We start from the raw sequence: 14400 nt of genomic DNA, 5'->3' as shown, positions 1-14400 counted from the left end.
ACTCATCCGATTTTTCGCATTGCCTCGGTGCAGTGCGGCGCAAAATGACAAAGCAGTGTATGCCCGGTCGCAATCGCAATTACCTTACCCCAAATTTATATCCCTTACCGAACACCTGAATTATCATATCCCGTCTATCTAGCACAAGCAGGAGATAATGTCGAGGAAGGATTGAATGAAGAAATGGATCTGGAAAAAGGGTAGGTTACAAAGCCTTTGGGTTCCTCTCTCTCGCTTGTTCTATTGGTGGCGTCAGAGTGAAAATGGCTTTTGGTCATACACAAAAAGATTTCAAACAGCATCCTCCGTACGGTAATCAGTCCACCAAGGTTCCTCCTACCTTGAACCAGAATTAGCTGTTTGCCCCCCCCCCCCCCCCCCCCGCTACCAATCAAACTACGGTAGTCATGACTGTTACAGCTTGATCAATGCATCATTGATATATATATATATATATATACACTTTCAAATCTAACACCTTGTCGCGTGACACTTCCGTTTTAGAGTTAAAACAGATTTTTACCTGGAGTCACATAAACAGGCCTAGAAACAAGTAATTTTACCGAGAAACTCATTGGAAACTAGTCCCATATTTTAATTCAAGACCGTCAGGTGCTGCCACCTACACAACGGTGGACGAACTACAAAATCAGAGAACTCACATTTTCACTCTCTGTCATGAAAAGTACAGAAAAATTATAGTTCCCAACCAAATACCTCGATCAAACTAAGATCAAATACAACAGTTCACCAGCTACCAGCAATGGCGTTTAAAATACAATGGGAACTCACATATATTGCAAACAGAGACTTCGCCCTGCACATAATCACACTCACACGTGGATATTCCTACATGCACATCAGCGTATTCCTGACCTGTCCGGGACCAAATTAAAATGACAGCCATGGCTTCAAAGTACATTTCTGAGCCTTTTTACTCAATTGCTATCTATATGATAGAGGTATGGGGGATTCTGTGCATTCTCCCTTTTTACCTGGAGTTGCTACAGTCCAGTTTCTCGGACAGATAATTAAGGGAGAAAATCTCTTCAACGAAAAGAAAAATCTGCAACGACTTTTCACCGAAATAAAAATGGCGACAAAGTAAGAATCGCGACGTCACGGAGAAAGTTGGCGCAAGTTGAATAGCGCGGAATTCAAATCACAGTGTACTAGAATCGAAGAGCCCCTCAATTAAATTGAAAATAAAAGATTTGAAGCGAAATATTAGCGGGGTAACCTCGGAGGGCCTGGGGTAGACAGGCATCTCTCCATTTTTCGTCCATGTCACCTCCAGCCAATTCAGTTGTGAGGAGAGGAATCTTATCAAGGCTGGATATTATTGTGACTCGTGGCTCTTGGGCTCTTGGAATTAGGCACTCCCGTGGTCAAAGGGGCTTTGTGAATTAATCTTAGCGTAATCTTATCATCCACGTAAACGTAGCGTAAGTTCACGCTCAGTATAGTATGTTATGGGCGCTTCGTGACCCAGGCCAACATCTACATCCGGGGTCTACTTGATTAGCATTCAAAATGACCGCACTACTAGACCGTGGATACTCGTGTACGTCATATCACTCGTCACCGCCATAATCTGGGGGTGACGTATAGCATGTTTGACCTATGACCCGTCTATTCGGGCACTACTTGTCAGCACCGTTTCATCATGACCAAAACCGTTTATAGTCGACCAAATAATTGCAAAATTGTGCAATTGTCTCAAGGTGAATACAGATCAAGAAGCCGTTTAATTAAATAAAAAAAATAATCATCAAAAGGGACTTTGAAAGAATAATTTCACGTGCTTTTTCGTTTTTATTTTTGCTCGGAGTGCCCGCATGCATGGCCCGACTAAATGATGCAATTTTCTTGTAGAGGCAATTAATGTGTTATGGCATTAATTTCATATATGATCCGTGTCCATTAAGTTATATTATGCCGTCAATTGATTTGTGATCACATTAGGGTAAATGGTTATGTAGACTGATAATGCCGCCCTTTTCGCCAATTCAATATGCTACGAATATGCTAAGGGTCAAAACATTATTTATGTCTTATTTGCATGTCAGACGATATTCGTTGACCAATCAAATATGGTTTAACTCAAAATGATATTAGGGGAGTGTAAATTACCATAGGAGCGCCCAATGACCCCTGGGTAAACGAGGTTGGAATCAGGCCCCTGTTCGACCATATTGGAACGGCATACCGCACACCACTTTGCGCTTTAACCTCATCGACGGGAAAATAAACCGTTTTCTGATCTTAAGAATCAAGAAACTTGGCTTCCAAATCACAAAACTATCAAATATCCATTACATATTAGACAGATGTGATTTTTAAACATGTTAACCCTTGACTACAAGTTGAAAGTCGGGACATTTTTTGCAGTTTTTCATACTTTTCCCTTTTTTACCGCGAACGCAAAGTTAAACATGCTATAAAACTCGTTGATATCGGCCAAAATTTATAAGATATGAATATCCTAGTGAATGACAAAAAATAAAAAAATACATGATATCCGAAGATCGCCAATTAAGCACCGACAACATAGTAAACTGCCAACCACGAAAAGATGTGATGATGTGGAGTAGAAAAACGCATTTCGAAAATTATTCTCAAATCAGTGCCATCACTACTTCTCAAAACAGTCGAAAAGTAAAAGTCGAAACAGATCGCTGTTTATATCAATGTTGTCTTTGACACTATATTTAAATAGTTTTATAGAAATCAGTGACTTTGAAGCTGGCATTTACTTTAAAAAGGAGCGTTTGTAATGGCTTAAGAATTGTTCGAGTTCCAGTTAATGTGCAGAATTGGCTTAGGTCCACGCGTGACACAATAGCGCTCTGTCCCAAGGCGCGTCTTTGAAACTGGCGGTGTTTTTTTTATGTTGAAACCATACAGTAGGTTCGCTAGTTGCCTGACTCTTTATATGAAAGACTCTGGTGCAGGTCATCCACACTTGGAGAAGACCAACAGTAATTAACATTTCTCCATACCGATGTGGGCTTCCTGCTGAGACAGATTCATGCAAGATACCTCACATTCTGTAACGTCCATAAGCATTTCTCTTCAAAGGCTCAAGTCTCAACCACTAAGCTTGGAATCCTGAAGACAAATGGTGGTTGAGGCTTTGATTTTGGCTAACAGAATCTGCGCGGCATGACCCACATGCTTCCAGCGGGATTGTCGGCTGTTCTATAACATCGAAACACTCACGCCAATCGAATAAAAATGTCTACCATTTAATTGTGCAGTCTGCTTGCTATCCACGAGACAAACTGTCAATCAATTTTCCTTTCGGGATGCGAGGCAAATCGGGCTTGAAGAACCATATTATCTGATGAACACAATGTTATCTCGTTGGACGACACCAATAACACCAAGGTGATTCTAACTCACCAATGCTTTCCTCCTCCCTCTGCACGGCGTAGGCATACTGAGTGAGACATGTCAAAATGATAAGTATTTGCATTAGCATCATCATCATCATCATGGTCATCATCATTTCGTTTCGTAACCATGTCATGATTGTAGCGACTATTTAGGTTTTGCGTGCGGGCGTCTTAACTTCAAACGAGAATTAGCATGGGAGATGTGGTGCCTTAATTCTAAATTAAAAAAAAAATGAACTTGTGTTATTCAAATTCGTTGATGTTAATTGCAGCGGCTCTCCCACGGCCTCGACAGTAATTATGGTTTCGTCTCGATTGCCACAAAATGGCCCGCTCTCTCTCTGCTTTAGTTCAACAAACTATCATCATCTTATCCGTTGAAATGGCAACACATCGTAGGGAACTATTGCGCCAATATGTTCCTCTTGGAAGCCAAATGCCTAATCGAACACATTCCTTTTTTATCAAGTGAAAAGATATTAAAGCCGAATTCGTAGGATCAGTGCAATGCCCATACTGCTGCCGAACCGGTAGATGTCGTCCTGGGTATAACTAAACACTACCCAGGACCAACCTTTTAGGACACCAAACATTACCCAGTATGAAATTCGCACATTTTTTTCAACCTGCGGGCGAGGTTGAGATTGGTTTGTTTTTAGTTCAGGAAGACACGAAATCATGTGCTCTGGCGACATTCAGGACATTGATCTGTTTTGCCCCTTCGCGGATCTTAAATTCACCATTTACGACTTCAATCATTTAAAAAAAATTCTCTGCCTTACGAAATTAGCCTCTCTTAACGACGGGGTTGATGCTGAATACGCTTTTAAACGATCAACAAAAACTTTGACAGCCATTTCGATAAATGTCATAAATTCGTGCACTGCAAAAAGCTAAAGTACCGTTTTCAAGAACCTCGCCCGCAGGTTGAAAAAATGCGCGAATTTCAAACTGGGTAATGTTCAGTGTCCATCCTGGGTAACTTTTAGGACTACCCAGTTTGGTCCCGGGTAATACCTAGGTATAGGACGACATCTACCGATTCGGTGGCCATACTGCCCCTCAGTCGGTGTCAAGGCAATTGATGCATTGTCAAGTCGTACACAGGTTTCTGAATGGATTACATGTATTACATGCCCTATGCTCACCATGCTTATCATTCTAATTGATCATGATATGCGGCGGACTTAAAAACAGGAATTGAGAAGGTTGATTTTCACCGCCCGAGACGTAAAAACTAGGCCGAAGCGATGGTCGTTCAAAATCCCCTTTACCTTTTTCTTGTCGACCTGCATAGTTCATGCACTGTGTTGCAAAATACAACTAATGCAGCCATATAAAATCCATATCATTGTATGTGCCGATTGTCACAAACGAATTATAAGTATATGACAGCAATAAAGCCATGCACCCGTAAAGTATTGAATAACTCCACTCGACATGTAGGCATAACGCTGGATAGTTTGGTGGAGAAATTGAAATTGCCACTTTTCAACCCCTACCAAGCGTTCGCAGTTTTTAGAGGATTGTAATGGTTATATGGTCTCAAAATGACGCTAATTTTCTCCTCTTACAACCGAACAGGCATTAGTTAAGAAACAGTATCACATTATATGCACACCTGTTTTTGGCCAAAACTGCCTGTCATGAGTGAGTGTGATGGTCATGAGGAGTACAAAGTGCCAAATATTGGATCCTCTTGCCGGAGAGGTCCGTCTGTCAAATTGTATAGTGTACACTCTGGGTACCGCGATGGACATAAAGGCCTACCGTGGGTAGGCGTCATTTGTGGAGTAGCGATTATTTACATGGCAATACCTTTCTATTCCTGTTGTGGGACTTCACCCAACAAACTGGCAGTCTCGGCCTTGTGGTCACTGACCTATCGTATTCTATTGTTCAGCCAGACGTCGCTGGACACTATGGTGATGGGTGAATCGGCACGAGTGCATGGCTCACGCTGGTTTTTGTTTACAAAGGGTGACACAAAAAAACGAAGACGACTTTATACAAATATAAATAATTGTGGGTGCAGATTATCATTGACAACTGATAAACTTGCGTTTATGACGTTTTCCGAAAACATATTTTCGCAGGCCGCACGACGTGCATGGTTATCATACTTCTGATGTATGATTTGCTACCTCAGGAATGTGGTTATTGCGGTAGGGATAAAGGGGGGGGGGGGGGTGTCAAATATCGTGAGAAGGGAAGCGAGAAGTGTGAGCACAGAGTAACGAGGGGTGGTGGATAGAGAAGTTTTTACATGCGTGCCAATACTTGAGAAAATCTTGAAAGAATCATCCCACTTACGTGAACATTCTCAGGGGGGTCTGTCTCTATCTCCGCCGTTGCAGCTCTAGTGGGGGTTTTGAATGTAATGTGAACCGCCATCTTCCTTCCATCGCTAGTAATGCCAAGTGTCACCGAACAGCCGAGACGTGGATTTCCTCGTGAAGATGTGATGTTCACTTGCCTATTTCCTCTGTCGTCTAAGGTGTAGTTTGGAACTGCATCAAACAAGGCAAATGTTTCGTCGAAATTAAGGATGAACTCGGGCCGGAAAGCCAACAAAACAGCAATATCAGCGTGAAAAGTGTCGATTACCTCTTGTTGATTATCCGGAAGCTGGCGATCATCCTTGGTTTTCCGTCTCCTAGAAATGCCATACCTGAAACAAACGTGAGACACAAAGTTTTAGAGCAGAGAAACTGCAAAATGATGTCCCAGAATAATCCCTCCATTAGCTAGAACTAGTAATTTGTAAACTTGGTGTGCGTGCGTGTGTGTGTGTGTGTGTCTTGTTTTTGGTCCCAAATGGAGACACTCCCCTGTAATAGAGCATGCAAATGCAACAGTTTCTTTTTTTATACTGGAACCATCATGGATACTTGCCTTTGATAAAAGCCAGATCGCCATTCTGGGGAAGCAGTAAAGACGGTAAGCTGGGGATGTTCTCTAACTATCACACCCTGACGCTCCATCCCCAAGGTCATTCCACCACACGAGGTACATCTGTCGTGCTGTTTCGGATACGTCCTTTGCCAAAACTGGAACACCAAGTCCGCGCTTCTCCGAAAACCAGTAGTAGAGGTTCGCTTCGACATCGGGGAAGAGTCCTGAAATTTGTTACATTCTTAAGTAAACTCATTCTATTGAGAAAAGAGGTAAATCGCCCTGTGAATACCCCCTCCCCCTCTCCGCTGCAGTGGCGTAAAGATGCAAGTTCCAAGGAGGACAAGTCCCATAGATCGTCTCTAGGACATCCTGCCGAAAGAAAGACCTGAGCTCTGGTCAAGCTGAGGTGACAGAAACAATGATTCCTTGACCTTGTAAAAATTTCCATTTCTATTGTGCAATGAAGGAAACTGCAACGAGGTGGTAACAGATGACACTCTTTTCTTTCATACCTGCAAACGGCCCCCCCCCCCCCCCCACCCCATTCAGGTTCACCTTTCGGATAGGCCTACCCCTGCCCACGTCAACAGGACAATTGACCCAAAGACATCAGTTTCCACAACCTTCTTTTGAAAGTGATGAATGATAAAAAGTAGGAGAAAATCATTTTGGGTCAGGCGGTACGCAAGTTGTCATAGAAGAGAATTTTCGAAACTCACCTACGCCTCTCACACCACATGCTTGCTCGGAACCCTTTCGTGTTGACTGACCCCAGTTTGCAAGGATTTCGTCTTCCTTTTGCAGCCAATTTTGAAATGTACTCTCTGGGAGATGGACGCTCCTAGCGAACTCTTTGGCGGATGTTTCAGGGTCGACTTCCTGTAGCACTCGAAAATCTGATATCCGCTTAACTTTCTCGTTTAGGCTGTACCGCCTTTTCCGTATTGGAGGAGCAACCTCCTGATCAGGCGCCAGCGCTTCACCTTCATCCATGTCGTATGTTTGAAAAATACTAAAATTGTGTCTGCGTCACCGTGTATGGGCAAACTGGTCACGTCCGATCATCTTTTCCGATCGAGAATGTTATTGGCAAAAGGGTTTTACGATGACGCGCAGCGCTATTCAAAGACAGCAGCTCTCTTTTGTATTCCGCCATTCCGACAATAGGGAAGCGCCTGAATAAAAAAAAACCCAATTTTGGTTTGTCCATTATCACTCCCCGTGCCGTGAATGACTTGCTTACCTCTAACATGTGACCGAAAAGGCCCAATGGAAGCGCACCCTTTGATCAGCATTGTGATAATGCATAGGGGTAGATTACAGACCCGCTCTGACCATGCCCACTGCTATTGAACGAAAGTTAACTGCGCCTTATTCAAGGTGAATCACTCCTCGACATTGATTTCGATGTCCAATGACAAACAGGCAAATCCCTTATCTCTTTCTATAGTATCCTACAGGGCCTCATACAATGTACTAAGCACAGGGAATGCATAGTGGACCTCTCTTGGAAGAGGACCCAGTATATACGTAGGCCTTCGTTGGGCCAAGCTGTATGCACTGCCTCTGTGTAAACATGACAACAATGACATGGATTTCAAGTCCTAGCTTCACTAAACAATGGTATGTGTATTAAGCACAGTAAAACTGGCAATTAATCTCTACCTGGGTTGACACAGGATGCATTGTTAAGAATCAGGCTTGTTTTACACTAGACAATGTATTTTGTAGATTTATGCAAAGAGAGTGCTTACAAACCCTCTTTTTTGTAAGACGAGACGTTTTGCTTCAAAAACTGCTCATATATTCATGTAGTCACAGACCTAATAATCAGTTTGTCAAAGCTCTAAAAAAATCGGCCCAAATATAAAGCGTCCGAAGAACAAAATAACTTTTACAATCTTTATAAAATTTTTGTTCATCAAAGTCACTATTTTCAAAAAATCAACTATGTTGTTCCTGTCAGAGTAGTCCAAGCTACACTAAACAATGATACATATATATATTAAGCATAGTACATATACTGGTAATTTATCTCTACCGAGGATGACACAGACTGCATTGTTTAGAACAAGCATATACCCATGGAGCGGGCAAAGTTGAAATGTAATATACCTTAGTTAAATGGGCACGATGATTGAACTACATTAAAGATCTAACGTTACTGAAGTTTTATTAAAGGTTAAACACGAAATGAACTGCATTTAGGGACTTATTGCTGCTATCTACATGCAACCCCAATAGATTGATTGGAGTACGCTATTTTGCACAATGCATTGAGACCAGTGACAGCAGGTCCTGTTCCAAATAAGGCCCTCACATATTAGGCATATCACCTACCCACTTCCGTACCCAATGCCACTGTCGGACCAAAGCCAGGCGCATGGAGAGATGCAGAACGCAATTCAAACTGACAACATCAGTCAGTGAAGAATAAATCAAAGAGCAAGCGCTGGCCACTGTACATATTTTGTCCATCCTGGCATAACTGTTTATTGATGCCCACTGCATGTTCCGGCAGGCCACTCTGCAGAATTTGCCTTATCACTCAGGTCAGTGTTTCTCGAATAGAACTAAAATAGAATAGGCTAATTATTAATCTCCCTGCTAATAACCTGCACCATGGACCAGGTCGTATAGCACTACATACGTGCTGGAAGCTAATACTGATGTGGCAGGGAGAATATGCGTGAAGTTTGTGTATGCTTTTGAGAATGAGCGGAGCTCCCCAGTCGACGTGCTCTCTGAAAAGTTGTTATTTATTCTAAAACCACGAAGATATTCGACGTATGACACCCTCAGTGACACTCTTACGTATGATCCAGACCTACGAAGCCAAAGGTTGCAAGAATTCGACGCATTTCCAAGGCCCAATTTTGAAACAAAAATTACCTCCTAAATAGCGGCCACAACGCGCATTATAGTATAGATTAGGCTTGTTTGTACACATCTGGTTATGTAATAATCACACAAAGCAGCATTGACCCATATCCTCAACTCAAAGGAGATGTTAAGCCCTGCTGCCCTATGTTGGATTAATAATAGGGAGGGCGGCTGTTCTATGAAACAGCCTCCTTGCTATTGTTTGGGGTTGAGGAATAAGGCTCAAGCTCAATCTTGAGGGAAGATAGAATAAAATCCGAATCAGGATCAAAACGGGCTTTAGATACGTAATGTAGGTGCAGACAAATTTCGCGGGAAAAAATTCGCGGAAAAAACATTTTTGAAAACTAATGAAAATGTTTCCCCCCTTCATATGAAAGTCCTGCTCCCTCCGCGTTCAGTTAAGAACGCCGTGTGATATGTGATGTATCCTTTCTACCAAGCAGTTTCTTGCATGCCTGGGTACTCGGATGGGCTCTGCAATTAAAGGACATAGAATATACCATGGAAATCAAGAATATACTACAAATTGGTCCGCAGAAGATAGAAATCTTAGTAAACGATGATGCAAATATGTGTCGATACTGAATATCTATTTCCACTACAACAGGGAACAAAATGTATAAAATTCATAAAGCCTTCTCACATGTGAGGGTGTCAGTTAGAGACATGCAGTTAACAAGATTTTTCCAGGCGTAGAGGTCAAGTTTCTGAGAAACAACAACTCCATTGAAATAATGCACTCCAAGTGGAAGGAATACTTCGCTCATACTTCATGTGGCGTGAACAAACATTTATATATCAGCTCAACTTGCTAACTGAACATGCATGGTCCAAGGGCATACATGTTGCTTTGACATGCATGGCGCCTGGACATACATGTTGCTTGGACATGCATGGCGCCTTGACATGCGTGGTGCCTGGACATGCATGTTGCTTTGACAAGCATGAGCCCTGGGTATGCGTGGTGCCTGGACATACATGATGCCTGGACATACATGATCCCTGGGCATGAATTGTGCCTGGACGTACCTTGACTAGCATGGTGCTTGGACATGCTTGGTGACTGGCCATGCGTGGTGCCGGACATATGAAAGTCCTGCCCCCTCCACGTCCAGTTAAGAACGCCGTGTGATATGTGATGTATCCTTTCTACCAAGCAGTTCCTTGCATGCCTGGGTACACGGATGGGCTCTGCAATTAAAAGACATAAAATATATCATGGAAATCAAGAATATACTACAAATTGGTCCGCAGAAGATAGATATCTTAGTAAACGATGATGCAAATATGTGTCGATACTGAATATCTATTTCCACCACAGCATGGAACAAAAAGTATGAAATTCATAAATCCTTCTCACATATGAGGCTGTCGGTTAGAGCCATGCTGCTGACAAGATTTTTCCAGGCGTAGTGGTCAAGTATCTGAGAAACAACAACTCCTTTGAAATATCTGCACTCCATGCTGATGGAATACTTCGCTCATACTTCATGTGGCGTGAACAAACAATCATTTATCACCTCCACTTACTAACCGAACATGCATGGTCCAAGGGCAAACGTGTTGCTTGGACATGCATGGAAATACGTGGTGCCTGGAAATACATGATCCCTTGGTATGAATGGTGCCTTGACATACATGGTGCCTTGACAATCATGGTACTTGGACATGCTTGGTGCCTGGACATGCGTGATGCCTGGACATCCATGGTGCCTGGACATGCATGGTGCCTTGACTAGCATGGTGCCTTGACCAGCATGTTGCCTGGATATGCATTGTGGCCTGACAAGCTTGGTGCCTGCACATGCGTGGTACCTGGACATGCATGCTGTCTGGATTATTATTAAAACCCTGTTTATAGTAACATCATTCATCAACGTGGTCGACGCTGAGTTTGAAGAAAATAGGCAGTGATAATCGTATTGATCGCAATTCACAATGAGTATAGTACAATCGATATTGTTTGATTCAGATCGTGGTTCAAATAACATCTTTGCCTTCAATTATTTCAACAAGTTTAAGCGTATGATATGCTGCTCTCTAGACCTACGGTAATGCAACACTTCTCACTCACCGTGGGCAGGATGTCGATCGAACTCTGCAGTTTTAACTTGGAATAGCAGAAACCAATGCTATGAATAGTTTCAAGCGTCTGAAGAAAGTACAAACCAGGGCTTGATACTTAATAGCTAAATGTCTATTCGGTTATAGGCATGATGTTATCTTACTTCGCTGAGCACATCTGTACATAGAACAAGAAAAGTTTTTTAAAACATATGGCGGTCAGGTTAGTTTGGCCTTTTTAATAGGATTATTGCAAGAGTGGCATGTGGGATATGGATCAATGTGGACAAACGACAGTATACAATGCCAGGAGAGGAGTCAGTTGGTCAGTTCTTTGTTATGTGGGGCACGTTTTTGTATTGTCTGAACCACGTTGGCATTAGAATGTGCACTTGTCCACCCTTAGTAACAAAACATGTGACCATGAGGCTATTTTTCCTGTGGTATAGCAATGGGTGAGGTCAAGTCTTGAGTAAAACCGGATTGAGTTAACTTTGAGTTTACATTGAGTTAACCTGAGCTCTTTACCCCAGATACAGGTAAACTCTGAGTAAACTCTTAGTATACCTTAGGGTAACTCTAAAGTAACTATAAGATAACTCCTTAGTAACCCTTGGGAATTCCCCATTTCTACACACAGATTCCTTGAATCTTTACTCTGATAAGCACATGCTTCATGTGCATGCTCTATGTCATAAGCAGTGCTACTTGTATTATTCCGAAGTACAGACACACAGAAAGAAGTATGACTGCCTCCAGTATGGACCAAGGGAAGAAAAGATTTCGTTGGAATGAACAGAAAATGATCGAGGCTCTAAGTTACCTCACTGATAATCATGAACGGTTCAAGCAGGCCAAAAGAAATCAAACAGTTAGTGAGTTTTTCAATGAGGTAGGAGATCTTTTTTCTGTGGCAGGAACTGTTGTTGAAAACATGGTCAAAAACCTGGCTAAAGAGTTCCGTACGGTCATCAAGGAGAACATGAAGTCGGGGACTGGCACTGATGAACTACGGCCAAGTCTGAAATTGAGGGACTCGGAGGAACTTTTTGATTGCTTTCAGACTTACTATGACTTGTACTTTCCAAAAGGGGGAGCAGCACGTCCAGATGTCGTCATTACACCAACATCTGGTGTAGTCAGACCAGTCCAACTTTTCAAGGTGGGAAAGAAACGGTCCATCAGCCCATGCCCATCATCAGTAGATTTGGGAGACGAAGATTTGGAGATTGACGAGGGGCCTGTTGCATGTAGTAGCCGCAGTTCTACCCCCACAGCCTCTGGATCTGCACGTGTGACAACTCAAGGTCGTGAAAAAGCTACAACAAGTTCAGGATCAAAGAAAGCAAAGCCTGATCTCCTGGATTCAGCTGTTAATGCGCAAGAGAAATACCTGGAGATACTGCAGAAACAAAATGCAATCCTTCAATCCCTTGTTGGGGAAGTTCGCTTGATCAGGGAAGCATTTGCTCACTCCACTGGAATCCAGTTTGAAACGTTGTCTTGGATAACGTTTCGGATATGGATTAAAACATTTCGATTGATCGAGAGAAACTTCTTTGAAAGAACAAGTTATTTTCTCGTTTATGATACATAACTGTGCTAAATACAGGATACTTACAGGACATTCCTACATTCCGATAAAGACGCGTCTCATTCATAAAACTGGTAAAAACACAAACTGATGGTGTGTAACATTTAGCAAGAGTATTTGCGATTGGACATGTTTCTGTTCACTGGCGTATCCATGAGTAATTATCAATATCATGATTAATTAAGAATGATTCTTGATTCTATCCACTGATTAGCACTTGCCTTAATCATATTTTGTACCGGCATATTTTAGTTGTTTCTCGTGTAGAGGTAAGAAATGAAAGCAAAAATATTTTTTGATGGAAGATAATCACCGTCTTTAGAGTACAGGTTGTGCATTTTGCTTAGAGTTTTTATTGAACAAAGTTCAGAGTTAATACAAACTATTATCTTTGTTTTCTATAACTTAGTAATTAGGTTCATCTTGGGGTTGTGACCACAGATGTTACCCCAAGAAATTGGTGTATCGATTATGTAACACACAAGTTGCAATGGTACATTTGGCAGCAAATAAGGGGCCATACTTGGCACGATACCTATTCTCCTTCATTTGATTCATGCGCCATTTGAGTTCAGATGCCCCAATGGTACGTTCAACAATTTGACGAATTCTGGTACAGCGATTGTTGAAAGCGAACTGGTCTGGTTGAAGGTTATTTCCTATAAATGGGACCAAAACAGCAGGATGCAAATTCCGGTAAGCAGCATCACCAAGCACAACATCATCGTCCGGAAGTTGATCCAAGTATCTCATGAAGTCATCACCCCATTCTGTAGCAGTCTTGTCATGTGTTGCTCCTGGAAGCCCTGTGATGAGATGACGTACTCTGCCAAACTTGTCAACAATATACTGGGTGTTTATAGAGTCACAGCTTTTACCAGGCCGGCCACAGTAGTAAGCGTCTCCAGCATGATCTGGACGCTGAATTTTTATGATTACACCATCCAAATACATGACAACATGTTTTTCAACACCATCTATATCCCGAAGGCTAGTGCTTAACTGGTCAAGTTCTTCCCTCCGTGGAAATGCAATGTGCTCGCCAGCTATATCCATAAAGAAGTCTGAAACTTCCCTACTGTGTAATATGGCTGTTGATTTGGCTATACCCTGTGTGTATCCAATTTGTCGGTGGTAGCCACCAGAGGCCAAATACAGCAAAAATGTCTCCATTCTCTTCACAGAGAATAAATACCTCCTGTTTCCTCCTCCTTGTTGTTGTCTCCAATTATGGTATTCCGCACATATTTCATCGAATTGTCCATCTGTTAGCCGTAAATGTCTGTGCACCGGTTCTTCACTATAAGCTGGCCTCCTAAAATAATTATCATGCCTTTGTTGGGCAAGAGCATGAACATAGACTGGCATAAAAAACATGTCTGACAGGTTCTTTCTTGCCTCCAAATGGTTACCCCAAACTTGACTTCTTTCCGAGTAAACTATGAGTTAACACCCATAGTGTAAAGATTACCCTAATGCATTTTTCCTTCTACTTTTAACAAAGGTGGCTGCTTTGCTCAGGTAGACTTTACCCTGGGGTATAATTTGAGTAAAACTTAC

At 42.2% G+C, this 14400-nt stretch overlaps 1 protein-coding gene across 1 annotated transcript; it reads right to left on the bottom strand.

Moving 5' to 3' along the window:
• Window positions 1-12988: 12988 nt before the first annotated feature.
• On the bottom strand, window positions 12989-14141 carry LOC135498250 (uncharacterized). Its single transcript, XM_064788465.1, has one exon. The coding sequence runs from the start codon at window positions 14011-14013 to the stop codon at window positions 13285-13287; it is 729 nt and encodes a 242-aa protein (XP_064644535.1). The 5' UTR covers window positions 14014-14141; the 3' UTR covers window positions 12989-13284.
• Window positions 14142-14400: the final 259 nt, after the last annotated feature.

The sequence above is a fragment of the Lineus longissimus genome, chromosome 13 (genome assembly GCF_910592395.1).
Source record: "Lineus longissimus chromosome 13, tnLinLong1.2, whole genome shotgun sequence".
In the NCBI taxonomy this organism is placed as follows: Eukaryota; Metazoa; Nemertea; class Pilidiophora; order Heteronemertea; family Lineidae; genus Lineus; species Lineus longissimus.
This window is presented reverse-complemented; position numbering and strand designations above follow the sequence as displayed.